The sequence below is a fragment of the Cavia porcellus genome, unplaced genomic scaffold (genome assembly GCF_034190915.1).
Source record: "Cavia porcellus strain 051 isolate PalLab524CR breed Dunkin Hartley unplaced genomic scaffold, mCavPor4.1 scaffold_2, whole genome shotgun sequence".
Lineage (NCBI taxonomy): Eukaryota > Metazoa > Chordata > Mammalia > Rodentia > Caviidae > Cavia > Cavia porcellus.
In genome coordinates, this window is record NW_026947485.1 from 147,317,657 (window position 1) to 147,336,084 (window position 18,428).

Below are 18,428 nucleotides of genomic sequence, written 5' to 3' on the forward strand. Positions count from 1 at the left end.
TCCACAGAAAAATTGGGGTTATAGGTCCCATTCATCCCAGCAATTCCCCTTCCCAGAACAATTAAAAGGAGCATTCCACAATGAGACAAGTACACCACATTTATATTGCAGTACATCTGTACTGGCCAAACATGCAAATAACACAAATGGCCACCAAACAAGGAATGGATACAAGATAGGTGGTTTTTGTTCGTACAATGGAGTACTCTGCAGCCATAAAGAAGGATAGAGTCTTTGATAGGTAAATGGATGCAACTTGAGACCACTCGTAAGTGAAATAAATCAGATTCACATCTGAAAACATCTTATTGGCTCTCAAATGGGTGATGCTGAGAGTAAAGGAGGGCTAAAATGTGCAATTGATATTGTAAAATGTGAAGAAACTGTTCAAAAGGAAAGAGAAACTGGGGTGGGGGAAAGGAGAAAAAGAAGGGAAAAGGAAAAAAAAAATATCTTCCAAACAGTTAACACACTAGTATTCTCTTTTGGTTCACTGGAAAGCAAGATTTTTTGCTTGGACAGTATTTCTTGACTCTGTCTTATACTCCGAGTAACTATTTTGAAGTTAACAATAGGTGATGCATTAACTAACTTTACTGTCTTATTACTTTGTTTTGAAATTTTATTTTAATCTTAAAATAAAACAATAGATTTGTGTAAAGCAATAAAAAGAGGGAAAAAGAGATCAGGTCTGGTTGCTGGTTGTGAATGTTTGCACACAGGGGCTCTCTTGAATCCTGATGGTATTTTTGTTCTAGAGTTGATGGTAAAGCTCAGGAGGTCCCCTTGGCGCCCAGTCTTCTTAAAGCAGCAGCATCTTTCTTGGGTGCAGCAGGAGGGACCTGAGTGAGAGAGGGAGAAATGAAAGGACAGTCTTGGTCAGGTCCTGTGGACAGGGGCTGGAGGTTTTGCTCAGCGCTGACAGAGACCAGGGGCCGCCTGTGGTCCTGGGGAGACATGCTGAAGGACAGGGGCTCAGGAAGCCTGGAGGGGAAGGTGATACCCACAAGGAAGAGGGAATGTCCAGATCTTGCACTCCTGCCTGTGGTGCAGGACACAGTATCCTGCACTGCTCTAGCCACAGCCAGTGGCACCAGTCCCTATGCTGATCCTCTAGTGAGGACCAAAGAGAGGGCTTTTCACAACTCTCAGGGAGGGGTGATCTCAGCCTCAGTGTTGCACATTCAGAAAGACACTCCTGCAGGTGGGAGAGGGCAGAGAGACACAGCCTCATGGGACTCTAACCCCAGACTGAGGATGATGAGTGTGGGGGCAGTGGGAAGACTGCGGAACCATCACACATCATCCTCCTATAGTCCCGCATTTACTTAACAGGCATCAAGGACACAGGACAGGGGCAGGAAGGAGAGCATTAGGGAACAGCACACAGGCTCCTGACAGCCCTGGTGCTGCAGCCCAGGCCCCAGGTGGTTTTCATATATACAGAGTGGGAGGAGAAGAGCTCCAGTCTGTAGGCCTCATCAGGACCATGGCTACTGAGCACCTTGGAGAGATGGCAATGAGGATCCTTAAGCCTGAGAGAAGTGTTACTCCAAAGTGGGTCCAGAAAGAACAGAAAAAGGCATCACTCAGAATGGAGGGGCAGGGCTGGGCAGTGAGGTGACCACAGCCCAGGGTCCTTTTGTCAGGTCTGTGCTCTACCTGTGCGCTGCCACACTGCAGAGCCCATCCATGAGAGTTCTCCCATCTATACGGCCACATCACAGAGGATAAGGACACGACAGAGAATGTTGCTGTTCTCACTCTCTGTGTTGTCCTTGTCCACTGTGCTCACTGGAGTGTCCTTTAGACAAACGTTCAAAGACAGCATTTCCAGAGTTCTATTTTCATACATCATTTTACTTCCTGCAAAGGATTCAGGCTAAATAATTGTATTTGGGGATTTACTTATTGAAAATAATTGACTCAAAGTAGGTGGGACTGGGGTCACAATTCAGTAATTCCAGCATGTGAGAGCCTGAGTACGAGGACCAACAGGCTTTACAGCTCAGTTGGAACTATAAGTGGGATCATGTTAAAACAAAAAAAGAAAGAAAAAAAGGGCTGACTCAGTTGCCTCTGAGTAAAGTCTTTAAAATCTGCAGTTGATTTAATCACAGAGCTGTGAAATTGACACTGTGCATTGTAACCTTCAATGAGTCTCTCACTCATGTTTAAACCATCTGGATGATGGTCAAGTGACCATCATCCAGGGCTTGTGACTCTGGAGCCATGTGACCTGAAGAGCTCCCTGAAGCATCATCATCTGGATTGATGTTCCTTTGGGGTGCCATGCAGAATGCTCCTGCTGACATCTGCTTTACTGACTCAATGGGGCTCAGATGCAGATCCTGTGAGCCCAAGTCAACTGGGGTTCTGGGGCTGCAGACAAACCTGACTATAGACCAGAATGCGGTTCCACCTGCAGCCATGTCCTGTTCCTACTAAGGGCTCAGTCACATCAATCTGAACTCGCCCTTTATGGCTCCAGCTCAGAGGAATGGGGAGATGGAGTCTGATCAGCAATGAGGCCACAAGTTGGGCCTGTGGGCCAGTGAATCAGGAGGCCATGCTGTTGGAAGGAACAGGTGGTGGAACTGGGCTAGCTGGGAAGACAAAACAGCAAAGGCAAGAATTGTGTGATGTCAGGGAAAGTAGCCAGGCTCTCAGCCTTGAAACAGCCTCTTTGTGTCATGAAGAAGAGCATCAGGGTGGCCTTTCCTGTGGCAAGGACTGGGATACTAGGACAGCAGCCAAGAGAAGAGCAGAACTGGGACTGCAAACAGGACATGGAGAATGAAATGCCTGGCATGGGGCAGCCCTTTGTGACAGAGGAGCCACCACACAGGGTTCCCATGGTTATGGCAGAGCACATGCTGAGAGGAACCACAGGCACTGGAACAGTGCAAGGGGGACAGTGATCCAGTGTAAGTGCACCCAGCAGCCACACATGTCATTACCTCTGTACCATAAGTCTCAGAGGTGGGGAATCTACGCCCCATGTTCCCCAGCTGGAACCTAGGATCATTGTCTGCCTCAGAGCAGCAGTAGGCTCAGGGACACTGAGAGATGGACGCCTGTGTGTGGCATCTTCTGACTCTGGGGGAACAGTGTGCTCCATCTCGGGTGGGTTCCTCAATCCAACGGAGGCCTCTGAATTTGGCTCTGAAACACAAGGACAGGACCAGGACCCACTGTTATCCAGAGCCTTCCTGCCCCACATGCTTCCCCCCAAGAGGCTCAGCAAATAAAGAAAATGACCTTTGAAAGGGAACCCAAGGAGAGATGACATCTACAGAGACCAATGCTGGCTTTGCTGTTGAGGATTCCTACATGAGCAGTAATGATCAAATGTCAGGGAGGCAAAGCACATCAAACTGAAGATCAAGCAAGACATGGAAAAGGGGATCCACCCACACCTAACGAAAAGAAGGACCAGGATATCTTGGTGGGTGTGTGATGTGATTTGGTGAGGAAAAGGGCAGAAAAGCAAGAAAACTCCAAGTGCAGTGAGAACCTTGGGAGAGCAGAATGAGGTCGCCCCGTCACGTAAGGATGCACTGTGGGAATCAGGGAGCCACCTGGTATCCACACAGTGTGCAGGAAGGCTGTCAGTGACAGGGCTGGGCCCCGGATGTACAGGACAGGTGGAGCCCTGGACACACAGTGTCCCTGAAGACCTACTGAACTCACATGGCAGAGTCTCTGTCATCACATGGCAAACCACCAGAATGATTCAAGTATTTCATTTTCTACTCAAAGCTTTGATCATGCTATTTGTAAGGAATCAGTTACTGCAGACATGATGGGAATTACAGATAACACAAGTATCAGTTTGGGTCAGTTATGTCACAGCAGCAGGACACAGGTGAGCTGCACTGGATGTAGCTTGCCTTTCATGTCCTGAGATGGAGAACCCGAGGTGTGAGTTATCTATGAAAATGCATCACTGGCCAGGGAGGCTCCGTGACACACAGGGCAGGGTCTGAGGCCCTCTGAACCCCAGGGCATCTGAGGGCTCACATGATGCCACTAGAGAATCAAGCTCCAGTCTTGCCCTGAGAGAATATAGAGGGCCCTGTCACCTCCCACTGACAACACCCTGGCAAGGCCCACACAAGAGGGAGCCTCTGAGGTCTCCTACCTGGAGAGAGCAGCCACTGCTCTCCAGGATCAGTGTGGGCTGAAAATCTCCAGGGGCCAGAGGAAAGGCTCAGGGTGGCTTTGCCAACTCCATGACACAGCTGTGTCTCCACACAGTGGTTTTCAGGGATGCATGGGTCACCATGCTCCTCGGACACAAGGTGGTGAAGTGGTCCACTGGGAAGCTCTTGGGGCCAGGCTGCCAGGAGGGGAGCTGGAATGAGAAGCAGCTTCAGGACAAACCATCCCACTTCTCCCTTGGCTGAGCACCCATTTCTGATGGCCCCACCTGTGGGGGACAACATAGAGTGACCCAGGTACAGAGGGAGACAACCTGGGTGTCAGGAGATGTCACCTGTGTACCTGTGGATGCTTCGAAGGCAGCACCCAGACAGGACTGGCCTTAATGGACAGTCACACATCTGAGCATGAGGGATTTGCTGTGACAGATAAGGTCACATCTAGCATGCCCACCTCGCAGCCACACTGCTCTCTCCTAGACAGTGTGCAGGGCCCAGGACATAGAGAGGGCGGCTCTCCCTGAACAGGAACAAAAGGACATGGAAAACAGGGCCTCATGCTGTGGGCCAGGGAAAAAGGAAGGCAGTGACTGTGGAACAGGATGCGGGCCATGGGCAATTTCCTGGGCTTGGGCCCTGGCAACCTCCTGCTGCCTCATGTGTCCACCTGAGCATCCATGCAGCACACTCCATAAGGAGTGAGAGCAGGTGAAATCAGGGAAGTAGAGATGCCTGTCCTTAGGCCAGTTCCTGTGAAATCTAGATTCATGGATCTCTGGGGGCACACCGAGTGTGACCCTCCCATGGGGCTCTACGCGACAGCCCTGAAAATCACTCCTATTTCCACATGGATGAGAATCACTGTTCTTGGACAGAGGAGTAAAGAAAGGTGGCCAGAAGCATTAGGCCTGTGCTGCAATGATGGGGGCTGAGGCAGGCGGAGACTGCCGCACACTGCTCTGGGCCCCTCTGTACCCCTGTGCTGCAACCCCATTCCTCTGAGCTCTTTTCCTGTTTCCTTACTATCTTCTTCAGGCATCTGTTCTGCCTCTGACTCCCATGTGGGTGCTCACTCTGTGGGCATTTGCAGTCTCTCTGCACAGCCCTCTTTCTCCATCTGCAGACACCACACCATCAAGGACTATAGCACACAGTCTCCAGCCAGGGGACAGTGCATACCACGTCTTCTGTGTGGACTACACAGAACAGTGTGGGGTAACAGACAGTGCCTACACACACAAGGTCACCGTGTGGGGGTGGTCATCACAGCGCACCAGGAGGGTGACTTGGCCAGGTTCACAGATCTTGGTCAGCTGAGCCTGAACACTCTTCCCTCCTGTCATCCAGCCACACTGCAGAGCCAGTGCCTCCCATCTCACCACAGCTCTTGCTTCCACAGTTCTGTCACTAAAGTAAACATGAACAACACCAGACACCTTGCAGTCCTTAATCTTATTCTTCTCACCTTACTTCTCAAACTTCTGTCCTGTAATTTGCTGAGAATGCTACAGTCTGTACCATCCCAGAGCCATGTTCTAGTACATCAAGTCCCAAAACTACGTCTGGGTGTCACATCGTCCCACTGAAAGCACTTAGGGAGATTCCCTACTGGAATAGCACATAACCACACACCAGGCTTCCTGGCTATTTAAAAGGTGAGGAGGCAGAAATCCAAGAAAGCTGGGTGTGGTGGCACAGGTCTGTAATCTCACAACTAGGGAGGCTGAGACAAGAGGGCTGACATGATTTCCAGTGCAGCCTGGGATGGAAAGTGACATCAAGGCATAAGGAACACAATGACACCTTGTCTCAAAAAATAACAAAACAATGCATTCCTGATCAATCCATGACCCTGCATCACAGCAAGTCAGCACACTAATCCAGGCTGGGAGGAGTCAGACCTGCCTGTCCTGCTGTGCCTCTGAACTGTCAGATTGCTGGTTGACTCTGCTGCTCATCAGGAGCCCCACTCCACCAGGAAGCAAGGCAAGAGGGGATCATGTGTCTTCCACCCCTCTCCTTATGCTGGCTCCTCCACTGAGGCATCCCCATGTGTGCAGAGTGATGGAAATGCAGATCATAAAGGAAGCACTGAAACAGGGCTTATCTGCTGGGCTCTCCCATCAGCTAGGCCCTTAGGAGAGGTCAGGGACTGACCAGGGCTAGCGGTCAACTCACCAGGGCTGAGCTGGAGGGTGATGCACTCAGCCATTTCACGCCACACAGCACGGACCTGGTGGCTCTGCCCTTCATCTTTAACAAGTCTCTCCTGGGACAACAGGCCCTTGATGTGGCACCAGACAAGGAGGATGATGTCTCTCCACTTGACTAATGTGTTGACTATGTGGGTCCTCATTTGGACCTGCAGCTCCACTGCTGATCTGAAATTCGTAAGGCAGGAGGGAAGGCAACACTCACATGTGGAACTCAGCTCTGGGGATGGCCATGAAAGGTGACACAGCGCTTCTGAAGGGAGACAGGGAATGCACAGAGTACGAGAGGAGTGACAAAATGGGAATCCTGACTGTGCCAGGGTAATCTCTGAGTACATCCCAGGGAGCCCTTGCAATGGGACGCTGCCACATGTTTGGCAATGACATCATAAGCCACGGGATGGGGAAACGTGCATAAGCAAGCATTTTCCTGCACCGCTCCACACCTACCACTGATGGCTGCTGTAATGCATTTCTAGAGGACAGTTTTCTGTTGTGATAAACTGAGCATGATATAAGGTGCCCTATGCAGAGGTGAGATCTGCTGCACTGGTTGTATTTCTACTGGGGACATGTGGCCCTGTGGGTGCGCTTTTGTAAAGCTGTAATCATTGGCTATTCTGCTGAACTCAGTGTGGATCACTGAAGAGAATGATAACAGCAATAATGACACAACACAGGCAGCCAAGTAAGCACCATGCTTTGGGCATTTCCTGGGTGGCTGCCTGTGTGGGAGTATAGGGGAGGACTGGAGACTGAGGCAGTGCTGAATGAAAGAGACCATGGGCCTCCGGAGCTGACCTTTCAGTAGTGTGACTGCACACAAGCTTTTTTCTTGTTCAGTTTTGTTTCTAGCTATAGAACTGCAGTCAATCAAACAAGGTGAACCTGACAGAAGGAGGGGGAGGATCTCCCATCACCTCCACAACAGACAGGAGGGCTCCTCCAAGCACAGGGAAACTTCACTTTACTGCACATCAGGGCAGAGTGACGCTGGGGTAGCAAACATGAGAAATAATGCAGCTGGGAAGCAACAGGAGCAGCTGTAAGAACACAGCGTCATCCCCGGCTGGCTCAGGGAAGAGGGAGAAACACACAGCCCTTCCTGCCCTGCCTGCACCTGCACCTTTCCGAGATGATGTCCGAGTCTGCAAACAACACACAAATGTCACAACACCAATGTACCAAACCCCAAGCCCTAACCCTACCCCATGTCAGGCCTGTCCCTGACCACTGAGGCATCAGAACAGTGGACAGAGACTCAGCTTGGATTTGGGCAGACCTCCTGGCCCAGAGATGAGCACACTGGCCGGGGACACCTGGGCATGCATGTGACCCTGCTGAATCTCAGTGTGCTCACCTCTGACATGGAGGCCCCAACCCTGCCCGAGAGGGCTCTGGAGGATGTCATGGCTGAGACTGGAAACAGAGCTATGTGGCAGCAGGTTCAGCACCCACCACAGGCCTGGGCATGTGGAGCTCACTCCCGCTTTGCCAAAGGTTGGGACCTGAGAACACCCTCTGCCCTCAGCAGACAGGGACAGGAACAAGATGCTTGAACTGTGAAAGGGTGCTGGCTCCCTCATGGGCCCATGGAACGTCATGTGTCATGGCAACTCTCACTCTACAGCACGCAGATTCACAGGAGGATACCACAGCTCACCATTTCCCAATAGTTTATGCAATGAGTAAATGCACACAAAATTTCACATTTCCCTCTGACCAAATGATTAAAACACCATGAGTGACAGGAACAGGGACCTGAAATTTATCTCCACATTGGTCAGCACAATGCTGGGCCACGGGGTTCCTGCACAACAACACAGGGCTTTGAGGAGATGGCACACAGGGGCTCTGTTCTCTCCCTCTCAGATAGGTCGGCCAGATAGGGAATAAAACTCAGAGATGAGACACATGATGCTAACTAAAGGCTGACAGGAAGGAAACCCTGATGCTGGGAAGAGGATAGAAACTTGGCGGTGGCAGGGAAGGGATGCTGGAAAGCTGTCCTGGAGGAAGGCAGCACAAAGGGCACAGCAACTGGGAGCTGGGAGCCCCGGATCCACAAATTCACCTCCAAAGAACTGAAGAGTCTGCCAGGCATGTGGATGTGCAAGAAGAGGAGAGGACTGTGCAGGGGAAGCCACACCCAGCCATTAGACCAGAGCACCCCAAAAACCCTTCATGAAGTGGTCTGACCCCACAAACACCAGCTTCAGGGATCCTCGAGGCTTTTCTGATCCCCTCTGCTCCATCTGGCCCAAGTGCTGATCTGAGGTCTGCACTGTGAGACCAGGCTCAGAGTCTTCCCTGGCACAAGAACTCAGCAAAGTTGCAGAGTCCCCAGACCTTTGCCCCACTTTCCAAGCAAAGGGGAGACCTGGTTGAGGTTTGGCTGCCTCTCTGAGCTGAGACCCTGAAATCTGAGAACCCTGAACCCTGGAGCTGCACTTCTAGCTGGATGCTGGGAACTCACTGGTTTCATCAGGCAGAGATCTTGCTTGAGGCTCAATCGCAGGGACAGAGGAATTCAGCTGATCTTCTTCTGGTGATGGTGGAAATGGTTGCTGAGAACCCAGGAAGGACAGCTCCTCCATTGATGCTGACAGGTCATCTTCTTCACAAAGCTCAATGCTGAGACATGCATGGGTGGGAATGGGGTGGAAAAGACAAGGTTAAATGGAACACAACACACAGGTTCCAAGTCAGCCTCTAGCAAAGCTCTAGGGAGAATTCCAACTCCTCAGGCCTTTCACAAAGAGGAAGAGAACTGTGCTCTGACTTGGACACTGCCTGAGTACTATGGGAATGAGAGTGAGAGCCAGAGTGAAAGACAGACACAGAAGAGGACAGACAACAGAAGCACACAGGAAAGAGAGATCAGCCCTGCTCAGGGTGCTTTCCACATCACCAGCTGAGGAGGAGAAAGCATCTTCCCTCTGAGATGCAGCAGGACAGGGAGCTCGCAGTGAGAACCACAGCAGGACTGACCTAGTGCAGGAATAATGGGGAATTTCCCAGGTTCTGGGGACCACAGGTTCTGCAGTGACTGCAGGAGAACTTGGGCCCTCTCAACCTGTTCTCATCAATACTGAGACCTGACATGGCTCTCTGCAGTTGTCCTGCCTGTGCCTCAGCTGTCCACAAACTCTGGCCCTCAGTTCAGAAAGACAATGTGCATGGAGCCCTTTCAGAGGATAAAGTTCTCTTTTATAGTGATAAGTACTTAGATGTCCTGAGCAGACACTTTCTCCAAAACCACCAGAGGAAACACAGCACCTTGCTAAAATGCCATGGTGTCTGTGGTTGGGTGAATGATGCCACAACCATCAGCAGGCACTTCTCAACCTTGAGAGTGAAGTGGGTGGCCACTGCTGACCTTAGGCCCTGACTGTAACACGTCCCCTTCCCCCACACTTGCTCTTGCTTCCTGACCATGGATTGATACCTGGAGACCAGGGGCTGAGTCTTCTCCTCTTCTCCATCAGAGTGGTGCTCTGCAAGCAAATTCAGAAAAGTCCAGAATATCACTGCATGGGGCCACTGCACCTTTGGCTACCTTAGAATGTGCACATAGATGAACGTACAACATTGTCAGGTGAACATAGAAGCCTGTGTGACCTCTGTGTCAGCCCCACAGAAACAGTGACACACTACTCCCAGGGACACAATGTCTTTATTTGGGGGTGATGATCCTGGCCCACTCTGAGTTGTACTGGGCCAAGTCCACTTGGATCTTGGGCCACAGAGCCCTGGATACTCCTCCCTCCTATAACGCACCTGGACTGCAGGGTCTATGGATTCACATCACCCCATAGCTCCCATCCCATCTGCTTCCTTTCATCAAGGACAGGAAAAACAAGCCTGCCACAGGTGTCCACACCAGGCCCCTCCCAGCACCCTCCACCTGCCTTCTATCACTAATGTATGAGAGTTCTCTCCCTGGTACCCAAGTCCCATGGCCATTTCATCCCTAGGGTAACTCTGGGCGTGACAAGAGTTCTCTGAAAGGACACTCACAGAGATTCCCTACCCAGTGCCACAACTGCAGTGAAACACTCACGGAGAGCCTCTGAGATGAGTAAAGAGAAATCAAGGCAGGAGCAGCCTGCAGCCCCCTCACCTGGGCTGAGCTGCAGGGCCAGGCTCCTGGCCAGCCTGTGCCACTCTGAGTACTTTTCCTGGTGGCTTTGTGCCTCATATCTCATAGCTCCATCCTCAGTCAACAGTTCTCTAAGACTCTTTCTCATGTAGTACAGGATGGACCTCCATTTCGGGAATATCTCTATTGGCTTGAAACATGCGATATTTTCAGTGATCAACCTGAAGTGCACAAGGGAGAAGGAAATACATAATTAGAGCTCTCCTTTCAGGCACAGTCATAAATGACAACAGCATGTTCCAAGGGCAGAGGGAAATCAGCTCAGGGTGAATGGGGTGCTGCTCAGTGATCAGGACATTGCTGGTGATTTTTGTGTGCACTCAAGGAGCCCTTCCAACGGAAAGTTGCCACATGTTTGAGACCCACATATAAATGACTTGGTGCAGTCCCAGGCAAAGCAAGTGCATTCCTGAGCACAGCTGCACCTAGAACTCGTATCCAACAAAAGTGTTTCCTGAGGTACAAAGTTTTCTGCCAATGAAAACCTGCCAGTGAGCTAAGTCCCCATGTGTAGAGCACAGTTCCACATTCCTGCAGGGACAAAGTAGCCACATGTGCATGAATATCAAAACCCATTGTCATTATAACTCCTCTGCAGACTATGTAGATATTTCAGAAATTAGTAAAAGCCATATCCCACAAAGGAAAGAACACACATGTGGCAGAATACTTTCAACATATACTTTGTGTCTGCTTGCTGGAGAAGGAAGTGTGTCAGAGATCTGACTTTAAAGTCTAAACTCCAGGTCTCTATGTCACCATGGTTCCATCACAGGTCCTCCATTCTCACAGTTACCTGGTGCTCTTGGGTTCTAGGGAATCCTCATCTGCCAGGTGATTCTCATTTTCTGAAAATAAAATCAGATAAGCATGGACAGTTACACCATTCCTGCCTCACCCCTTCAAGCCCACAACTGCCAATGCCCGAGAAAAACAGAATAATCTGAGACAATGCTGAGCACTTTTGTGAGAAGTCAAGGGGCATGCTTTTCTGAGCTTGTGGACAGACAGATGGACTCATCCCTGACAGGTCAGCATCACAGGGTGTCAGTCTCCACACTGGCACACAGCTCAGCGAGCATCTTCCCACAGACATCCCAGGAACTGGCCTCACTGCCTCTGCTGATCTCAGAAACACCAGACTGCAACTCTTTGATCTCAGTGGACTTAAGAGACCCAGGGATGAGACTGATGTGAAATAACAAATTCCTCAAGGAAGAGAATCCCTGGTGTTCCCGAGGACAGGGTCTTTTAGGTGACAGAAGATGCTGTGGGTGTCAGGTCTTAGCTTTAGGGTATGTGGTTACTGTGCATACTGTTCATTGAGTCTATGTAGACAACTCAACAGAGCCTCAAAAGATCTGGGGGTCACTGAGAGAAGACAGTGCTGGCCTCCAAGGAGGGGAGACTGCTGAGGCTAAGATGCATCTCCATGATACTGGCAGGCACAGTCATGAATGTTTATGTCCTGGCAGGGAACTGACATCATCATGGGAGAGAAAACTAGAAGAGATGGAGATGCTGCCTGGCGGCAGAGGAACCAAAACAACATCTCCAGTGAGCGCATCACCTACAGCAAAATTTGCACAGCAACTAAAGGCCAAAGCACAGCTCTCAGGAGCAGCATTTGGCAAGAATAGTGCAATGGACAGCAGCTGTTCCAGTTTGAAAAAGCAAAATTGAACAGATGAACAGATGCCTGCCAGGAGTGGGTTACAGTGATGGCTGTGAGCTGTTACAGTCTCCTCAACCTGTCCCCTCTGGATGTCCTGTGTCTGTCACCCTGAGTTTGCACTGGATGCACAGAAATGGGGGGTGGATGCATGCGGTTCTCTTAGTAATGCAGGACTCACCCAGGGCCTGTGGAGAAGGGGCCTCAGCCTCATCCACCAGGGCTGCAGTGGTACAGGGAGACTGCTGGGTGTCACCAGCCTCACAGTCACCAGGGAAAGTCTTGTGCTCCTCACCCTGGGAGGCCTGGAGTTCCTCTGCCTGCTCCTCATCTCGCTGGCTGTCTGTGCTCTCACTGCTGGGATGAAGAACAGGGTTAAACCCAGCAAGATGGGACACAGGATTCTGAGGTTACTGAGAGAGGTGTAAGGAGTGGTCACAGAGTCACAGGACACAGAATTCAAAGATGAGTTTTTTCTCACAGGAGGGCAGAGTGCAGCTGCCTAGATGGCAGGGACAGGAGATGCACAGTACAGGCCGGATGACAACCTGATGATGACAGAGCTTCCGCCCCACTTGACAGGACAGCTCCCAGCACACCCAGAGACCCCAGCAGGGCTCTGCTCTCTCTCTCTCTCTCAACTTGGTGGCCTTTGTATATTGCCCAGTCACTGCCATACAGATAGCAGAGCCTAAGACCTCGTGCAGTGCAGCATCTTTCCATGGATGGATGGATTGACTCACAGTTTTCTTCTTAGATCTCTTGGTGTGAAATCCATGCTAATGACATAAGACCATCCCTATAGAAGCAGATCCAATCTCAGCCACAATTTCCCCACACAACAGAGGCTGATGAGGTCCACTGGGTACAAATGAGACCCATGGGGACATCACACACTGACAGAAAGGTGCTCCTCTTGGCTTGAGCAAATGGACTCAGAGCACCAGATCACTTTGCCTTTCTGTGTGTGCAGGCTAGGCACTGTGGACCTGCTGATCTGTCCTTTGGGGACCAGCCTCTTACTGGGGCTTATGTGTTGTCCCATGTCAGCCCTGGTCCTGACTACCTAGGTACCTGTGGGCCACAGATGAGTCCTCTTTAACATCCTCCTCCTTTCCTGGAATATCTGCAAGTAAATTAACAAATAGCCAGGCAGGCAGGGAGGAGCTCCCTGTCCCCATCACAGACACCAGGGCCTCTGTGGCACAGAAATGGAAATATCTATGTGAGATTAGGGGTGGGTACGAGGTCTCCTCATCTCCTGATGAAGCACATGAGCTCTCAATTTCTTAAAGATTGTGTACTTGCTGATATTTCTGGGGGCCCAGAGGTAATTCACAGTGCTGTGCACACAGGGCACAGGTGGTGGGGTCAGACAGATGCTGCTGGGAATGTGACAACCTTGGGCTCAGGCTCAGCAGGACCAGAGAGGGCACCCCAGGACTGTGTCCTGCTTCCTCTCCTTCCACACCTGCCACCATCAGCAGGGCTCTCAGGTCAGAGCAGAGGAGCAACACTGAAGAAGTACAGGCACAGAATTTCAGCACCACAGTGCTCCAGTGGCTGTGCGTAGTGACCCAAGCCTGTTATCCCAGCACTTGGGAAGCTGAGGAATGAGCAGTGCTGTGATGTCAACACCATCCTGAACTATTCAGTAAAACACTGCATCAAAAGAAATACACACAGATACACACAGAGAGAAACAGAGAGAGAGAGAAATAGAGTGAGAGAGAGAGAGAGACTGACAGACAGAGAGAGACAGGAGAACTTTGTCTGTGGCAACAATAGCTATAGCACACAAACCCTAGAATAGAAACACAAAACACCATGAACACTGGATCAACCTATGCTCACATCACCCAGCTCCTCACAACTGGCTTCTGAGGAACAATTTGAAGATGACTGACAGACAGAGGACAGTGTGTGCAGGGAGAGTAGACAGGCAGGCATTTAGAGTTCTCAGCAGTGCAAGTCAAATTCCCGTGTGAAGAACATGCCTGCAGGTCTAACAGGAAGAGGGGAAAGAGCACAAAGAACCAAGCGATACAAACTGAAGAACACAATGGAAGTGGAGAAGGCCTTTGCCTGCATCAAAGTACATGAGATATGACCTGGACAACATTTGTCACCTCAAGAAACATCCACGGAAATCTCCAAATACCACATGCAAAGAAAAAAGGGAACAACACTGTTTAAATAAAAACAAATAATGTGACAAACAAAGGAACCACTGAGTTGGGGGGGGGGGGGAACTCCAAGGTAGAGTATTCTCTAACACCAGAAGAACACAAGTATCTACTTTTAAAAAGCACAATATAGCACCAATAAAAACTTCCTGGGAACTAAAAAATTACATTAAAAATTCAGGCTACATAGAAAATACACAAATTGATTGCACTCTCAGGCATGTCAGGAATGAACACAAGGGGTTTGAAGTAAAAGCCTACCATCACTCACATTGACGAGGAAACACATTTAAGTTCTAATGCACGAACTTAGCAAAACATGTATAAGTAAAAACACAATGACCACCTACATCAATGCACATAATCCCCACATGTGAATCAGGTTCTTCAGGAATCCATTTACCAATTCCCAGCAATGACAATTTAAAAGCAGCAGAGGATGTTTAAAAGGACAAGTAGATTCTCCAGTTTATTTGGAGTCAAAAGACCCTGAGGAACAAAGCAAACACCAGTAGAGATGAAAGCGAAAGCTGTAAAAGAGTAGTGGTCAGGAGGACAGGAACAGGTCGGCTCCTGAGAATGGAGCCCAGAATCAGACCTCACAGACAGAGCTCAAGAAGGGGCCAGGGCCATTCCTGGAGAAAGCACAGTCTCTCATGAGAGGTGCTGGGACAGGTGGACAGGCAAAGCCCTTACAGGTTTGGCAACATTAAATGAGAATGGATTATAAATGTGGAGTGAAAACAAAAACTTTTCCCAAGAGAAAATCCAACACAGAAGCAAATCCATGTGAACAGTGTTGGGGCATCTGTCATCCAGAACAAAGACCAGAGCCCACAAGAGAAAGAACAAGTGAGCTACACTGTGAAAACCTCTGCTCTCTTGAGATCACTCAAATGGGAGGCACACACTGGAAGGAAACCTTTGCAAACCATGGCAGGGATGATACACAGAGACTTGGTTGCTGTGATCTTGTGGAGAGGATAGATGGATTTGGGTAGGGACATGGTGGACTTCAGGTCAGGGAACTATCGTGTCTGACACTGGAACAGGACCTGTGTCAACAGACATCTTCCCAAAACCACAGGATGCACGGCACTGAAAGGGAACCTAATGGATACTATGGTCTTCAGTGACCAGTAACCATCACTGTGGCTCCTCTCTCATACTGAAGGAAATGCAGCAGCCTCTCCTGTGTCATGAGTGGGGAACTGTCTCTGAGTAAGGTGCTGAAGGTTCTTGGGGGTACGGGATGGAGGGCCTACGCCAACCCAATGGGGGAAGGTCCTTATCTTTCCTAAGTGCATCCGTGCCTATTCTCTTCCTGCACAGCACAGTGACCAAGACCATATCATCTACTTTTCTGCACACCAGGAGACAGGAATTCAGGAAGGATGGAGTGGTCAGTCATACACAATTGGTACAGTCAGCCATAAGGGTGGGGTATGGGAACGTTTCATACTTAGAGCAGTATGATTTTAATTCTAACCAGCTGACTCCTAACACATCCTCTTTTCAGCTTTAAAACTAGAAGGATGCAGCCCCTTCAAGTCAGGTTCCCTCAGGGACAAAGGACTCTGGGATGCTGTGAGGCCCATGGTGTGGATGAATCCTCTGCATTCTGCTGCAGTAGTCCTAAACCTGCCACAGCTCTACATGGGACACAAGCACCAGAAGAGCTTGTCAAACACATTGCTTTGTGAGTGTGGGAACTTTAAAGCCACTCAGTGTAATCAGGGCCTGAGGCCTCCTCACCTGGGTTGAGGTTGTGGCCCAGCTGCTCAGCCAGCCTGCAGCCCTTGGGCTGACCCTGGTGGTGGCAACAGCCTTGGCTGGTCTCAGGGTGATCTCTTCTGAGGAGGACCTCCAGACGCTCCTTAAGGAGCAGGGACACTTTTTTCCTTTCATTCAGCTTTTGAGCTAATTCCAAGAGATCTTGTTTTTGCTTCTGAATGAGGAGCATGGACAACCTAGGGTGGAGGGAAGCAGCGATGTGAGCCTTCAAAGAGGCAGGAGGCATTCAAAGGGCCCAGATAGAGGTTTTATCAGAAGACCTTGGGGGTCCCACAAGCAGAACTCAGGACCCTATTTGGACAGACCCTGCATGAGAGGAAGAAAGGACAGCTCATTACAGGTGTCTCCTGTATCACTGAGTGCCCCTGTAGGATGCCTGAGCATCACCTTCACCATGTCTTCTGTAATCCAAATGGGCATTTCCCTTCCTCTCCACAGAGACACAGCACCCTGTGCAGAGTGGGGGCGTACACCCAGCCCAGACACATATCCACATACAGCTCAGGTCCCTGGAGAAAATGCAACCAGAGCTCCAAGGCTCAGGAAGACTTGCTTCTTCTAAATGAAGGCAGGAAGTGCCATCACCATGCAGGAGGTGACTGGGAGAAAGAGGGACAGCAACACTCCAAAGCTTGCCACCTCAATAATGCACATACACACTCACTGCCTTTGTGTATTTCTATATTATGTGATACCGACCTCAGTGCATTTCTAAGAGGAGAGGCTTCAGAGCACCTTGAGTGCAGGAGCTGACACCTCTTTCTCCTCTGAACATTTTCGGTAACAAGGATCTGGGCCTTGAGGTTTCTGCCCTCCCTGGCCCATGCCAGCTCATGCTTCGCACAGCCCAGCTGCCCCCTGCAGAGACTCACATGCCCTCCCCACATCTCCTTACCTCAGCTGCTCAGTCAGAGGCAACTTGGCAGCCGTGTCCTGCTCCTCTGTGTGAAGCCTCTCCAGGAGCACAGAATCATCATCATGTTTCCTCCCAATGCCTGAGAAGAGACACATGCACCTGCCTCAATGGGCAGCTGGACATGCACTGTGGGCATCGCCTGCAGAGGAGCCCACACCCACAACAAGGACAAGGACAGCTCAGCACCGGGCTATGGGCTTGTGCTTCCACATTTTGATTTTCTAGTTCCTTACACAGGTAATATGGAATAACCCCCATTTTATAGGTGAGGGGAGAGAAGCAAGCAGGCAAGGAAAAAAGACAAATGACTCAGGTGGAGGGATGTACAGTGAGAACTCACATCCCCACACTCTCAGTGAGCATCTGAGACCAAGGCAATGGCCAAGCCTGCAGGTCCCACTGCACACCCTTAGCTGGGCAGGAAGCAGCACCAGCTTTGTTCTTGGAAGAGAGCTCCAAGGGCCCTGGGCTGGGATTGCTGGGAGAAACAAGCTTCTCAAGATGAAAATCTCAGCCGGCCATGTGCATACAGTGGAAGGCAGAACAGCACAAGGAGCTGACATTTACTGTAATGCAGGGGTTTAGGTAGACTAGAAAACCTCAGCTTCAGTGTAGGCCGGTACCAGGCCATGCTGCAAGGGTGTCACTGCAAGGAACTCATGAGCTCACTGCAACCCTGTGCAGGAGGGACTGGTACAGATCACAGCATGGGAGGCATCTGAGGGCCCAGAGCACCAGACCCCTGTGCTACACTAGGGAACAGCACAGCACCCAGCTCCACACAGTTCCTCCACAGGGCCCAGGGTGGCTTTCTCCTTTCTCACCTTAGTATCCTCCAAAACACAATTAACTCTTATTGTAAAGATGACATTCATGAAGTACACAGTTGGCCTCCACCTGAACCTAAGCTGGTGACTTTCTTCAGATGGTTCACTTTTGATTATTATCTGAGACCCTTTCAACTAGAAAAAAAAATACTCTACCATTGAATATTTGGAGAGATCACTGTGATTCAATATGGCAACTTCAGGGTCAGAGAAGGTGACATTCCCTCAGGTGACAGTACTGGAGCACAGTTCCCTGACACCCCAGTTACCTCAGCTTCTGCACAGGACAATGGCCCATTGCTCTGGACTGACTGCAGGAGGTGGCGCCCTCACTGTGACCTTGGTGTGGACAGCAGCTGGCACTCTCCTCTTCATGCCTTCTCTCACTGTGGTCTCACAGTTCAGAGCTCAGACCCTTGAGGTCAACTTGGACCTGCTGCCCAGTCCCCTTCCCAAGAGCTGTGGGCTCCTGGGGAGACAGATGGTTGCTACAGT

General features: G+C 50.3%; 1 protein-coding gene across 1 annotated transcript in view; it reads right to left on the reverse strand.

The window, feature by feature from the left end:
- Nucleotides 1–773: 773 nt before the first annotated feature.
- The window catches only part of LOC101787547 (neuroblastoma breakpoint family member 4-like), a 44,583-nt gene continuing 26,928 nt past the window's right edge, over nucleotides 774–18,428 (reverse strand). The window contains exons 2-10 of the mRNA XM_063237052.1: nucleotides 17,086–17,185; nucleotides 16,152–16,366; nucleotides 11,335–11,386; nucleotides 10,500–10,699; nucleotides 9,825–9,873; nucleotides 8,853–9,010; nucleotides 4,145–4,357; nucleotides 2,961–3,165; nucleotides 774–984 (exon numbers count right to left, since the gene is read on the reverse strand). Of these exons, the coding sequence (XP_063093122.1) occupies nucleotides 774–984; nucleotides 2,961–3,165; nucleotides 4,145–4,357; nucleotides 8,853–9,010; nucleotides 9,825–9,873; nucleotides 10,500–10,699; nucleotides 11,335–11,386; nucleotides 16,152–16,366; nucleotides 17,086–17,185 (1,403 nt within the window). The remainder of the gene's footprint in view (nucleotides 985–2,960; nucleotides 3,166–4,144; nucleotides 4,358–8,852; nucleotides 9,011–9,824; nucleotides 9,874–10,499; nucleotides 10,700–11,334; nucleotides 11,387–16,151; nucleotides 16,367–17,085; nucleotides 17,186–18,428) is intronic.